The 13,977-nt window shown below is 52.5% G+C and overlaps 1 protein-coding gene across 1 annotated transcript in view; it reads left to right on the plus strand.

Annotated features, from left to right (window-relative positions):
* Positions 1-5,194, plus strand: part of SHE (Src homology 2 domain containing E) — a 31,633-nt gene extending 26,439 nt beyond the window's left edge. The window contains exons 5-8 of the mRNA XM_015598301.2: positions 6-91; positions 1,486-1,642; positions 2,071-2,190; positions 3,490-5,194. Of these exons, the coding sequence (XP_015453787.1) occupies positions 6-91; positions 1,486-1,642; positions 2,071-2,190; positions 3,490-3,676 (550 nt within the window). The 3' untranslated portion in view covers positions 3,677-5,194. The remainder of the gene's footprint in view (positions 1-5; positions 92-1,485; positions 1,643-2,070; positions 2,191-3,489) is intronic.
* Positions 5,195-13,977: the final 8,783 nt, after the last annotated feature.

Genomic DNA, 13,977 nt, shown 5'->3' on the forward strand with positions numbered 1-13,977 from the left:
GGCAGGCTGCCCGCCGACGACGGGCGGCCCGCGGCCGAGTACGAGCAGCCGTGGGAGTGGAAGAAAGAGCAGATCGTGCGGGCGCTGTCAGGTGAGGGGCGAGGCGGTGCCAAGGGGGGGCCACCAGGTGAGAAAAGTGGGCGGAGTCAGGAGGGGTGCCTCCAGGTGAGGGGAGGAGGCCGTGTATGGGTTCGGGGGTACCACCAGGGGAGGGAGTGTCGGGATAGGGGTGGACCCCCTCCGTCTCCCCCGCACCCGCTGCCAGGGGAACCTGCGCGCTGGTCCCGCTGCCCAGGCCACGTTCCCTGCGGCTGCGCGCAGACCCTGTTCCCGCGGAATTTTACGGGGGTGGAGAATGGGGCCTGGGTGGAAGCCCAGGCCTGAAAAGAGCCCCGAACTTCACATCCTTCTTGTATCCTCTGGGCATCTTTATTTTCGTCTTCGTCCTGCGCACCTGTTCTGCAAATGCCTTAAATGGCTGTTGAAAACCCTTATCTGAAACCGTCCAATTGGGAGCGGCGTTTCTAACTCTCACTTGGTGCCCTTTCTCAAGCCCGTGAGGATCCCTGTTTATACAATGGCAGAATGGATCCAGCGGATCAGCGGGCGGAGCTTGGATGAAGCTGGCTCGTGTGTGTGTGTGTGTGTGTGTGTGTGTGTGTGTGTGGTCAATAATCCTAAAGGAATCTGTTTTTCAAGAGTGATAAGTAGGTTGTCAGTAGCCATTAAAGATGCTTCTCCCTCCGGCTTCTCCACGAGTTTCCCACTTGACTGACCACATAATGTCTTTTGCCTTTGATTTAAAAAGTCAGGGAAGTGTTTTTCCCTCTCAAAGCAAAGGCGGGTTTGCGATTCCAAGTAGAGTGGGTGAGGACAGAGGAGGTGAAATGTGTGGCAGCTCCGCGGGAGTCAGTCTGGGTTTTCCTTGAGTCTCGTTTTCACAAACCCGTTGGGCTCCTGTGTTGAGCTGCTCATTTTGGCATCTCCTGTCCCCCTCCCCCACCCGGTGTCTTAGCATCTTTCCGGCAGCACCCAGTAGTTCCTTTCCATTTCGGAGTTCATTTTTCTTTTTCCTTTATTATTTCACAGTAAAAACTTCCTTTGGTTTCAGAGTGATACACACTCTTGCGAGGAATTATCACCTGTAACTGCGTTTCTTCTTTTCCTCTAAATATACTGAACTAAGGCTCCGTTTTCCGGACAGGCGGACGTATCTGAAAGCTGGTTTTCTCTCGCATTCTAAAACTGTTTCACGCTGACGAATACCTTACAGAGAAAGTCAGTGTGATCAGATGCCACAGGCGGCAGAGCTCAGCTGTCCTAGGCGTGGTTTTTTTTTGCAGTATATGTGCCGGATACATTGAAGGGGGGAGGGGAGGCTTCCCCCCGCCCCCACCCCCGCCCCGAGGCAGACAAGGTCTTCCCCTTTGACCTTTGCGTGGGTCACCTCCGTGGCCTCGGCTGTTCAATGAGCCTTCCTTCCAGTTCAGTTCGAGGGCGCTGAGCGGCCTTCTGGGAAGGAGGAGGCGGCGAGGCAGCACCATCGGCAGAAGAGCTGGACGCAGAAGGTCCTGAAGCCGGCCCTCTCCGACCACAGTGAGGGGGCGCGCGTGGACCCCGCGCTGCCGCTGGAGAAGCAGCCGTGAGTCTCCGCGCGGCCGCGTAACGCGCGGTACCTGGCGGCTCGGGGGTGGCCGGGGTCCCGGGAGCGCGCGGGCGCGTTGCCCGCGGTTATCGTTGCCCGCGGACACCTGCCGGGGCTGATTAACCAAGGGCCGCTTGCAAAGCCCGGTGCAGGTGCGCGGCAAGTGCACTGCGCCCCAAGAACCCGATTTTAAGTTTCGTTCTCCTGTGTAGAGTAAAAACCTTCTAAAATGACACCAGCCCCTTTTAGCGCCCTCTGGTGTGGTTGATGGGTTTTGTGACGCGGGGCTCCCTAGACCCGCATTCTGCCTGTGCGGGTTGGGAAGCAGGATCTAGCTGGGGCTGTCCAGCTTCCGCTGGAGGTGCAGTTCAGAGAGCACCTTGTGGTCTGACGCTCACGGCTTCTCCCCGCTTCCCTTTTTCCAGTTGGTATCATGGCGCCATCACCCGGGCGGAGGCCGAGAGCCGACTTCAGCCCTGCAAAGAAGCTGGTTACCTGGTTCGCAACAGCGAATCGGGGGCCAGTCGGTACTCCATCGCTCTGAAGTGAGTGTTGCAACCCCCTGGCCCCCCCCACACACACATCTGGATGCAGGAAGGGGTGCCCCACGACAGTCCCTTCTGTCGTGGGTGGTGACCAGTCAAAAAAGATACCGCTTGAGGGTGGCCCACCAAATAAGATGCGTTTGCTTGGACAATGGACTCCGACGTGCTCTGATTAGAACGCAGAGCTGGTATTCAGTAAATGCCCCACTATCTCAGGACAGTGAGGGTCCCGTGTCACTGGTACGGTGCATAGTCCGTTTCTTATGCTCCCTGACCGAAGGTGGGTCCTCGCCCCCAAGAAATAATTCCTGATGAAAAGAATTCTTTCTCAGGATAGCTCAGGGGCTCTTTTTGTATCCCCTGGTGTTTGGGGATTTTAATAAATGGGATCCCTTGGTCACCCAAAGGCCAGCTGCGGTTCCGATAGCAACGTCTTCTGACGCCGGTGAGGAGGGGCGCGCTGGCTCGCGGGTCCGCCCTGTCCCGCCGTGCACCGAGCACTCACTTTCGCCTGGCCGGCCCACTGGTGCTCGTATCATGGAAATGCTCGGGGCTCTGCCAGTTCGGTGGTGCTATATTGGAGGGTCATTGTCAGGCGCCCTCACAGCATTTCCTTCCTGAGGAAGCTGAGCCCTGCAGCTGAAACAATCAGGCGGGAGGGGGCAGCGGCTATGGCGGGAGGGCGTCCGAGCAGTAGGGCCCAGAAAACTGGCCGGGCCACCGGGTATACAATACCAGGAATGGCTGTGCCGTGTTCCCGAGGCCGAGGCTCACGGATTAGCGCCGCGGGCCTCCGGTGCCAGCTGCCATCACACACAGCCGGGAGCGGTCTCTCCAGATTGGGGTGGGGGTGGGGAGGAAACGGTTTTTTATTTTTATTATTCTTAATGTATCCTTTGGCGGGGGGAGGAGGAGGAAGCCTTATACGTGTCCGTTTAGCCGTGATGAGGAGAGTGAGTTTCAGCCTCACCTCGGTGGCCTCATACTTGGGCGTAAACGGTAGTTTGGCAGTTGGGGGACCAGAAGGGACTGGGCTTTTTTTAGGTTTTGGGGTTTGTTTGTTTGTTGCCGGGCACCCGATGACGCCTGTGTATTAAGGATAAGCTTAATACGCAGGAGGGCGGTGACATGGAGCCCTGCTGGACTGTCGAGTGCGTTTCTGTTCGTCCAGATCCATCCCAGGAGTGGACGAGAATGAGTCCGCCCGGTGGGGCTGGCTGGGGTGTCTGCTGTTCGGAGGGGGAGGGGGGCTCCAGCTCGCCCGTTCACGTCTCCCCCGTGGTGTGCGTTTCGTTCCAGGACGAGTCAGGGATGCGTGCACATCATCGTGGCTCAGACCAAAGACAGCAAGTACACGCTGGACCAGATGAGCGCCGTCTTTGACAGCATCCCGGAAGTGGTACACTACTACTCCAACGAGAAGCTGCCTTTCAAGGGGGCGGAACACATGACCTTACTCTACCCTGTGCACAGCAAGCTGCACTAAGGCCCGGCCACCGAAAGCCCCGGCCGGGCCCCCGACACCTAAGAGGGCATCGGCACCCAGCTGGCGTCTCAGGGGATGAGGCCAGACTGCGCCGTGATCATTGGTAGGAAGGTGGGGTCTTCCCTGAGAAATCCAAAAGTCTGTGGCCTTGAATCCATTCCATGGCACTTGGTTACTGACCTGTCCCTTTTCTCCTGGCTACGCCATTCCACAGTAAGAAACCCTAATTTAGCATTTGCCCCCACTCTCTGGATATTAGAGAGTGGCTCCAGGATATTAGAATTCTCCAGAAATGTGCTACTTGCTGCCTGGACCTCCTGCTCTCCGGACAGACCCACAAAAATGCACTTGGCTCTTACCTGAGACGGCAAAGAACGATCACGTGGACCGGGAGAGCGGGTGACGTCGGACCCTCCTTGGGCAGAAGGATGCACGGTTCAGCCCCGGAGGCCACGCAAACCCGCCACTCCGGGGCCTGTCGGTCGGCCTTCTAAGAAAGTTCGTGGTCTCTCAGTCTGTGGACGTCATCATGTCATCCAATCGGTGATAGAAAGATGAAGGAAAGTTTAAGAATCGCCACTATAATTAAACATCGGCATTATTATAATTGTGAATTACAGAATAAAACAACAAAGATTTCATTTTCTGATGTTTAAAAAATCTGAACATATACAAAGCTCAACAGCTGTTTCTCATTGGACAGTTTTTCAGAACTTGCGATGCCTTTCGTTTCGTCTTTGTGCCTTGTCGTCGTTAGGGAACGGCTTTTCCTTTTTGTCCCTAAAATTCGATTTGTATTTTTAGAGTAAATTAAAAATATAGACATGACCCCAGGATCTGCTTATAGGGTCGGGGTCTCTTAAGCCCGCAGCGTCTCACGCTGTACAGAGCAGACCAGTTCACAGGGCATAAAAATATTTTCAAAGACTGAGGTTTTCTCTAACTATCACTGCTTAAGATATGACATTAATATTCGTAGTAGTGTCATCTTTATGATTTATCACGAACTTATATCGCCAGTTTACTTACTGTGAAAAAAAAAAAACCACGAGAGAATGGCAAGATTGTGAGGAGACACCTGTGATGAGTGGCCGGGCAGATGAGCAGATGTTTCTGGGTCCTGCGGTTGGGAGTTTGGTTCTCAGAACTGGTCCAGACGCAAACGTGCCGACTGTCACCGACGAAAAGTTAACTTTCGCCGCTTCTTTAAAATACACAAAAAGTATTGATTTGGTTGATTTGGGGGAAAACGTATCTTTCTAGTAATTAGTCATTATTTTACTGTTATGATTTAGAGGTTAGTCAATATGTGCTTTGTTATTCAGTTAAGATTGTAGCCAAAGAAAATTTAAAGATCGTAGCCAAAGAGCTGTGTAGTCTTCGACTTTAAAAATTTGAGAGGAACGTTTTCTCGTTGGATCCCAGTGATTTCATTAACGAGGTGTTCTGTTTTTTACGTACTGATAGGATTTTTAACTGTGTATTGACTCATGTACTATATCTTTAGTACAAGATTTTTAAAAAATTTTTAGTAGCCATAGTTCCAGTTCCATTCAACGAATATTTATTATCTTGCATATACAAATAATTCATTGTGTTAAACTTATTTTTAGTTCAGTATTCTAGAAATGAAACCGTATTTTCTACGTAAACTTACTTCCCAAATGAAATACCACAGTTATCCTAATTTTAATAAACACTAAAAGCTTTGCAGAATTTTTCCTTGTGCACTAAATGATTTTTGGCCTATACCCAGCCATTACGATGGATGTATAATGAAGTAACATTTTGAAAGCGGACTTGATACATTAAGTATTTATTGTGCTTCTAGCAAATGCTCAGTACTGTGCTTTCCCTCTCCTGCCTTGCTGTGACGCTCACGCTATTTTCTGGATATAATTAAAAGTGGAGATGTAGAGTTTATTTATAGTCCAGTTTCTTCACAACCGTACAGGAGGTTATAACATGAAGAAATACAGTAAATGAGTAGTGGGGGTGGGGGTTAAGCTACTATTTTCTGCTTCAGGTTGTGACGCTGGCTGACAAAAGCCAGGGAATTCACAGCCAGGAGTGACACAAAGTACCCAGTGTTCTAAAAACAACTTGGCCCGGCAGGGGGTCCCTGATGGCTTAGGGTTAAGCCTCCAGGGCCCGCTGATGGGGGGGGCTCCTTAATTGGGGGGCCCCTTAATTGGGGGGCCCCCTGATGGGTCTCCTCTCTGAGCTCAGAGCGCTTGGCTTTCTGTCACTTTGTCTTGATAGGAGTATTTCCCTGTAGCTCTCCCTCTTTCGCGTTAATTCTGTCTCGCGGAATATTTTCTGATTCTTTCTGGAGAGAGCGATGCCTTCTGTCGAAGATGCTCGCTGACCTTGAATTCTGTGTCTGTCGTGCCTCCCGCATCCGTGTTCTTTCTCCTTTATCGAACCTCCTTTCTCAGAAAAAACAAAAACAAAAAAACGCTCTGCCACAGGTCGCCAGAGGAGCGTCTGCCGGTTCAGGCCTAGAACAGAGGTGAAAGGACTTTTCTATTTCCTCTGCCACCTTAGCTATTTTCGTCAGGATGGACTGCAAACTTTGGAGTTGTGTGTATTTAAATAAGTAGGAATACGATCATGGAGAACTGTTCATATGTGTACAAAAGTAAATGTTGATATGCCTCCTCGACTGGGGACAGACGTGTCCTTGTGGTTGTCCAAGTACTTTCTTAAGAAGCAGTCGAAAGGGCCTTTACGCCTGCTGTTGAAAGTCGCCATACTTTGCCAATCGGCCTCTGTGCAGAATGGGGAGATGGGCGGGGAATCTCTGGGGACACAGGTGGGGAAATAGCCCTAATCGGTTCCTTTTTAAGTGGGGTTGGCCTTTCTCTTCTATGAACGTGCCCGTTTTCGGGTCCGGGACCCAGGATGCCCGGATTTCATTCACCTCCACATCCTCTGAACGTTCAGCAGACTTTCTTCCTTCTCCCATTCATTCGTTCATTGTCTCTTATTTTCCACGGCCAGCACTGTTTTGGCCTTATGATCGCTTTAGGGTCGCTCTTCTGCTTTCCCGTCTCTAACGTTCGTGCCCCATTCATTAACTCGGAGACTTCTGGTGGGTCCGCTCGGCCCCTGACGACCCGGCCGCCGCGGTGCGTTGCTGCCACCCGGTGGACAGAGAGAGAAGTGCAGCGGGAGGACCGGCGGTCGTTGAGGGCGGGGTTTTCTGACACAGTCAGGAGCCAGACAGCGACGACACAGCGGCTGCCACCTCGAAGTGACTTACAGCCTAACACAACTGTCACCACGTAGCCCCTGGACTACGGCTGGAATCTCGAATTGTGCGTTTAATGAGCGTGCTGGCAACGGCATCTCACTCCGTCAAGTTCTTAACCAGTTATTTTGTGAGGAGGCTTTAACATTTTAGATGTCAATTCATAGTTTTAACTTTGGAAAAATACCTGGAGATTGTATGTAATACAGGTGCCTATGTGCAGAGTTTCAGTAATTTATGTTAGAGCGGAAATTTTACAAAATTTCTGGATATGTCGCAGTAGCCAGTGTAGGCTGCATGCCCTCCTGAAGATGGCTTGCTCTGAGTTCTACCTTTAAATAAACATTACTCCAAGAAAACCATATTTCTTACCTGATTTAATTAGTTTTGAGAATCACCTCCAGACATTAAAAAAAAAAAAACAACTTCCTGTGGGGACAGCTATAACAGAGCATCAAAAACTTCATTTGCTATCGTTAATGAAATGTACAGGCAAACCACGACTGATCGCAACCAGCAGGCCTGATTTTAATTTTTTTCTCAGTTTACCTGTAGAGGACTTCTGTGCTGTCTCCTTGGCCGTCGTCTTTCTGAGTAGACGTGCTCATGTCCGTCTTCGTCCTTGCCGAGGCATGAGAGCTGTGGCTTTCCTCACGTGTGGGGGCGGGTTTTGGTTTTTGTCATTTTTTTTTTTACTGTTTGATATTCGCACAGATGCCCTCATCCTGCCCACGGGATATAATGCTATAGCCTGTTGTGCAGCTTGAAATCTATATATTTTTAAACTTTTTTCCAGGCGATTTTGGTACCCAGCTATGGCCGAGAATCACCGTTGGAAGCTGCTACTCAGAAATGCACACACACAAAAATTCATGTAAGGTTGTAGGAGGAATCTAATACGGCCGTGTGAGACTTCTGGTGTCGAATTTTAAATTCCCATGGAACTTTCTATAAACCGCCACCAGGTGGTGCGAGTGCCTATTGTTGTTTCCCGTCTGTGTTGACAGAAAAGGAAGTTTGCACTGAGACATGTTCATGTCACCGCCCCCTCCACACACACACACACACACACACACACACACACACACACACAGAGGCAACGGAGTAATGGTTTTCAGAGTTCGAGTTGGGCACGTTTTGAAGAGCCCAGGGTTTGGGGTACTGGATTCCGACCCCACGAAAGGCCTAGACGAGATGAGAATAGATTCTTGCTATGTCCCGGGAATACAGCCCCACAAATGCCTTGCATCTTGCATCTTCTTATTCTAGCCCCCCACAGCCCAGTGAGCCCGGCGGCAGCTTCATTCCACAGGTGAGGACACTGGTCCTGGGGACTGACTACCAAATAACTTGTCCCGGGTCCGTCACGTGATGGGCGGCAGAGCCCAGGTGCAGCCCGGTCTGATTCTAGGTTGGCATATCCTAAGCGGTGGGCCCACATTCGCTTTTTAAGAGCGTGCGCCTGCCCGGCCCGCAGGACCCTTCCCGTTTGAAGAGCTTAATTGGTCAAACTCCTGGGGCGAGGAGTAATAAACCAGCCACCTTGTTTTAGTTAGCAAGTGAGAAACGGTTTAAAAAAATTCACAATAGCCAAGACGTGGAAGCAAACCAAATATCCATGGACGGATGAATGCATGAACAAGGGTAGTACACACCTGCCACGGAATATTACTCAGCCTGCAAAAGGACGGAAAGTCTGACGTGCTAGGACACGGACGCTGAGCAAAACGAGCCAGACACAAAAAGAAACACTGTTACGATTCCACTCACACGAGGCGCCCGGAGTCATCAGATTCGCAGACAGGAAGTCGGTTGGCACTGCCGGGACCTGGGTGGCGGGAGAGAAACGGACGTTCGCTGGGTGCAGCGTTTCAGCTTTGCAAGATGAAAACACTTGCCGTTGTTTACACAGGTGTGACTAGAGTTCAGACTTTATCCGCGCACTTCGAAATGGCTAAGATGGCACAGTTTTGTGTCTTTTACCACAGTTGAAAAACGAAAGAAAATGCAGCTCTCTCACTGTCAGCCGGCGTCTAGCAGACGGGACGTCCAGGCGGCCGGGCGACCAGCGTGCTGTCCCCCCGCAGATGAGTCTTGTGGGCTCCGGGCTGGGGACGAGGACTTGGGTGTGAGGGATCCGTCCCCACCGCCAGGACAAGTCTGGCAGGTCTGGCAGGCCACATCCGGGGCCTGGGCACCCCTGCCCCTGCCTGGGAGATGCCCCGCCTGTGGCCCCCGGCGGCCTGACGTCCCGCGAGACAACTCGAGCTCCGATAATCAACATACAATTCTCCGTCATGCTGAGGCATGTGGAGCATCATTTCCAGACTCCGCAAGTGGCACCAGAACCACATCTCCACCTTGTGAATCACGCAGTGTGAGTCACCGCATCGTCTTGATTCTGAGTGAAGAGGCTTCCTGCGTGACATATTTTCGTGAGTCCGATTGCCTTCTGCTTTACGTGCGTGAGCAAACAGGATTGCCGCTCGGATTCATTGAGGGGAAGCACTATTTCTTCTTGCGCATGTAAAAGCCAATTTGTTCATCGAGGTATCTCCCAGCGGGGTGCTGACACGTGAGAGTCCTGCTTTCCACTGACGGATAGTTAAGAAAGGTGCGTTTATGTCCACTTTGGATTGTTTCCAACGGCAGGCGTGCAAGCGGAACCTCCTCCTAAAGTCCTCGCACCTACTAACCCGGAGACTGTCGAGTCTTTTTGAAGATTAATGTAACGAACCATTCTGCACCCGGCTTCCGCAGTCAGGTCTCACGGCCACCTTCGTTTTAGCTGTGATCCCCACCGACTTCTTGCCCTTTTTAATAAACGATTCTTCGCGGGCAGTACGATATGATCGAACTCTTCCAAACTAGATCATAATTGTTTGATAAAAAGCTTTAAGTGTAAAAACATACATACTCTTGGGAAAAAAAACGTAAATATGCATAAAAGAAAAAAGCAAACCTGGTCCTCAGTGATCTCTCAGCGCTGAGGATTGCTCAACAGAGGGGGTGCCCCAGGCGGCCCCCCAGCCCCGGGCCAGCCCCTCCCTGCTCAGCACCCTCCACCTGCAGACTCTCCCATCCTCACTCTCCGCTCCCCGCTTTCTGTTCCTCCCTCCCCTGGCTCCCTCGGCCAGATCCGTCATCTGCTCCCCGAGACGGCTGCTCCCTGGCTGGCTCCCAGGGGGACTGCCAGCATCTCAGGGAAGACGAAGAAGCATCTTGGATCCCTTTGCATCCCCGCGGCCAGCCTCACGGTCCGGCAAACATTCTTTGACTGACTCGCCGCCCAGGGAGAAGCGGCACTTGCCATGCGGTGACCGCTCGCCCCTCCAGAGAGAGTGGACGGGATAAAGTCCCTGCGCCATCAGTAAAGGGGACCGCACAGGAAGCACAATCGAGGACTTCCTGGCGGTTCGTTAGTGCGTTCACCGAGGAGGCAGCAGGAGAAACCGCATCTCTCCCGCCGACGATGAGGGAAGGGGGCGGTGTTCGATTTGGGGTCTGATGAAGGATCGTGAAGCATAAGGAACTGTCCTTCCCCTTTTCGACCCGTCTTCTCTGTGGCTGCCTGCTCTGTGTGCAGCTCTGGGGCCCGGCGGCCTTGGCCACTCGCGGGAGCCCAGGGCCGAGCTCCCAGCCCTGCTCCGCACAGACAGGGCGCCAGGTCCATCTCCCCTGGGGGCACTGGGCCAGGGCCCCGGCCAGCGCAGAGCCAGGGAGCCTGGCCTTGGAAAGAGCAGCCCCCGCAGGCAGTCACAGTGGCTGAGGGGCCGCGTCAGGGCCAAGGGCACTGGCCTTGGGGTCGGGACGAGCCAGGTGGGGGGTCTAGGTCAGCCTCTTAACTAGCTCGGGCACCTTGGGTTTCCATGTCCACCACATGAGCTTCGGTGGCCTCACCTGTAAACAGTTGAAAACGCTCACCTGGCAGCGTCATTAGGACGAGAAGGAATGCCCTGTCTGTAGGGTCCACACATGGTAGCCGCTATCTTTAGCTAATTTTCACAGGCCATGTCACCGAAAAGGGACGGTGGCCTTCCGGGTGACCCAGAGGGCCGGTGGCGTAGCTCCTGGCTGTCTTCGGGTTTCCTCCTTGGTTTTAACATCCTCAGTAACGTGTCGCTGCAGACCCGACCTCCGGCCCCGTGGTCTCCCGCAGAGACCCCCAAAGCCGTCCCCTGTGGAACTCACACTGTGGTGACTCAGCGGGGCCCGCCCACGAAAACGACACCGTCGTGTGCGTCCTGTCCTGAGGCCGGAGGCCACCGTGTGCCCAGGGTCATCGCCTTTCCCCACCGGCCGGGAGCTTTCCTGGCTCTCTGGGGTCTCCACCCATGCGCCCGGCCCCTGCTGCCGTGGCAGGTGTGTCCCCTGCAGGGTGACGTGCTGCCTGTGCACGTGGGAGGCCATCGCCTCCACCCCTCACGTCATCCCGGGCCGGGCGCTGCCCCCAGCACGCCCGGCTCCCACGGCGCCTCGCAGGGCATCTCACAGGGCATCCCTTACCGCACAGCGCATGCGTTAAAACCCCAGGGCGCGGGGGGAGGGGGTCCAAAGCTACAAATGTCCAATTATACAATGAATGGCTGAATCACGGGGATGCAGCGGACAGCGTGATGGCCATAATTAACAATACTGCCTTGCACATTTGAAACTAGCTAGCAGCCAGGTCTCGAAAGTTCTCCACATAAGAAAAAAAAATTTCTAGCTTCCTACGGTGACGGATGTTAACTGGACTTATCGGGGCGATCATTTCGCAGGGTATGCAAATGGCGAATCATTATGTCGTATGCCTGAAACTAATATGTCATATGTCAATTATACCTCAGTTAAAACAATTGTCTTCCCAATGAATTCTCTATTTTTAAAAAATCATAATGAAATATTAAAATGCAGCTCCCATTATTCAGTAAGCTATTTGCCTGTGGGCATTGGGCAGCTTTACAAAGCCAATGTGAAATTATCTTAGAATCCCCTTGATTGAATGTTACATACATCTGAGTGTTCTATGATTTCACCAAAAAATTTTATTCGTGTCTTGGATTGTCACCTAAAACTGTCGGTAAGAGATAGGACAAGGACATGGGGGGCGGGGGGGACCCTTCGCAAGTCCTATAAATGTCTAACCACTAAAAAAAATATTTTTAAAAAATACAGAAACTGTTCTAAAAAATTAAAAGGCCATGAAAAACTTGTAAGACTTGTTACAATTTAGTGAATTTGATCAATAAAACTAATTTACTTTGTAAAAAGAAGAAATAGGACAAGGCTGAGGAGTCGCTGCTGTTACTTGGTTTTGCTGTTTTTTAAGTGACAGGAGACGGGGACTTTCGTAAAGAAACCAGGGGTTGATCGGATTCGGAAGGAAAGAACAGGGCTCTGTGTCACCACTCATTGTTTAAGCACCAGGCCACGCGGCCAGCCCGGCTGAGCCCCAGCCCAGCCCCGCACACAGCATGGCGGACTTTCAACAGGCCGGTGGCAAGGTCCTGCCTCCATCCGGGACGTCACACAGATTTGGAGAAAGGTTTGGTCTGTGCCTCAGTAGGTAAGGACGGCTCTTCCCTAAGTGGCTGTCCCAGCAGCTGGGTGCTTACTGTCCTCTACACGAAGCACCATCTGCCCCCCCAGACTCCTCCAGAACAGGCGTCGTAACCGTGTCATCGGAACAGGGATGCCGTGGGGGAGGCAGGCGCCCACCCCGTGTGCCCTCTGCACGGCCCACAAGGCCTCGCCGCCCTCGGGGACCTGTCTCCCGAGTCGCTTTCTACAGAGAGGCACCAATCTCAGAAAAGGTCCTCAAAGAGGCAGCGAGTCCTGCAGGTCCGGTCCCCGTACCCCGGGATTTGGGGGATGCACCGTGGGGCCTCACACTTCACCGCCCTCTGCAGCCTCCTCCTCCCCGCCCTGAGCTGTCCACACGGCAACCGCACCCACAGCGCCCCGCAGTGGCTTTCCTGTCTGCAAGATGCGGGTGGCCACGGCCCAGGTTTTCCTATCCAAGACCCTTTCCGGCAGGGGACAGACTCAGCCTATCTGCGGATCAAGAGTGCGGGGTTGAAGGGACACCCCGGCCCAACAACAGTGGTGGTCCCTGTCCCTCCCCACGCCCGTCAGCGGGCAGTGACGGTAAACAGGGCAGAAGCTCCCACGCCCCTTCCAGAAACCCCAGGACCTCTTTTGGGAAATACTTTCTTCATAATTAGTGTCTTTGGAGAAACTGCTACTTATTTCTTAAACGTATCTGATGTTTTCCCAGAGGTCATGTCATCCAGCATTACGGGGAGGCCCACCCCAAAATCGTCCGACTTCATTTTAAAACCGTCTCTCCTCATGCCTCCCCCCTCGTCAACCCAGCAAATCTTTCCTTTAAATGACCCAAGTGCCCGAAGCATAACCACGGCTCAGGCAGATCTTTAGAAATTACTTTATTTCAAACATTTACAATTTTCACTTTAAATGCGAAACAGCTGATGTAAAGAAAAATAAAAACATTGGAAAAGACGCCGCACTGCCCCTGTGCTCCGTATGCAGGCATCGGCCTTTGGCATTCGCTTTCAGGTAATCAGGTAAAAAACACGACGACGACAAAAACTTAAAACTATTATTCTCTCCAAAAAAAACAAAAACAAAAAAACACCAAAGTTGAGGTATTCTATTTAACAGATGTGTGACCCCATCCAAAAATGGTTTCCCTATCGACAGCCTCGCTGCACACCGTCCGGACATATGTTCCTGCAACTGACAATGTTCCCTAAGCACTAAGGTTGCCATGGAAACGTCTGATGCCACACTATGCCGAGGACATGGTGCTGGAAGGACTTCGAGGGACGCTCGGCGGAGCCAGAGCCGCTGGCCTCCAAACCCCAGCCCCGCCGGCCTAGCCGGCTTCCCGCCCACGACCGGCAAGACCACTGGTCACCCCTGCTTCTCCAAATTAAGACAAATTTCTCCACCTACTCTGCCAGGAGCTGGACACCAGCCTCCACCCCCGCTGAGGCCTCCTTAGACGGGGCAGGATAGCTTTGCATCCACGTGGCCAGGCAAG

The sequence above is a fragment of the Pteropus alecto genome, unplaced genomic scaffold (genome assembly GCF_000325575.1).
Source record: "Pteropus alecto unplaced genomic scaffold, ASM32557v1 scaffold49, whole genome shotgun sequence".
NCBI lineage: Eukaryota > Metazoa > Chordata > Mammalia > Chiroptera > Pteropodidae > Pteropus > Pteropus alecto.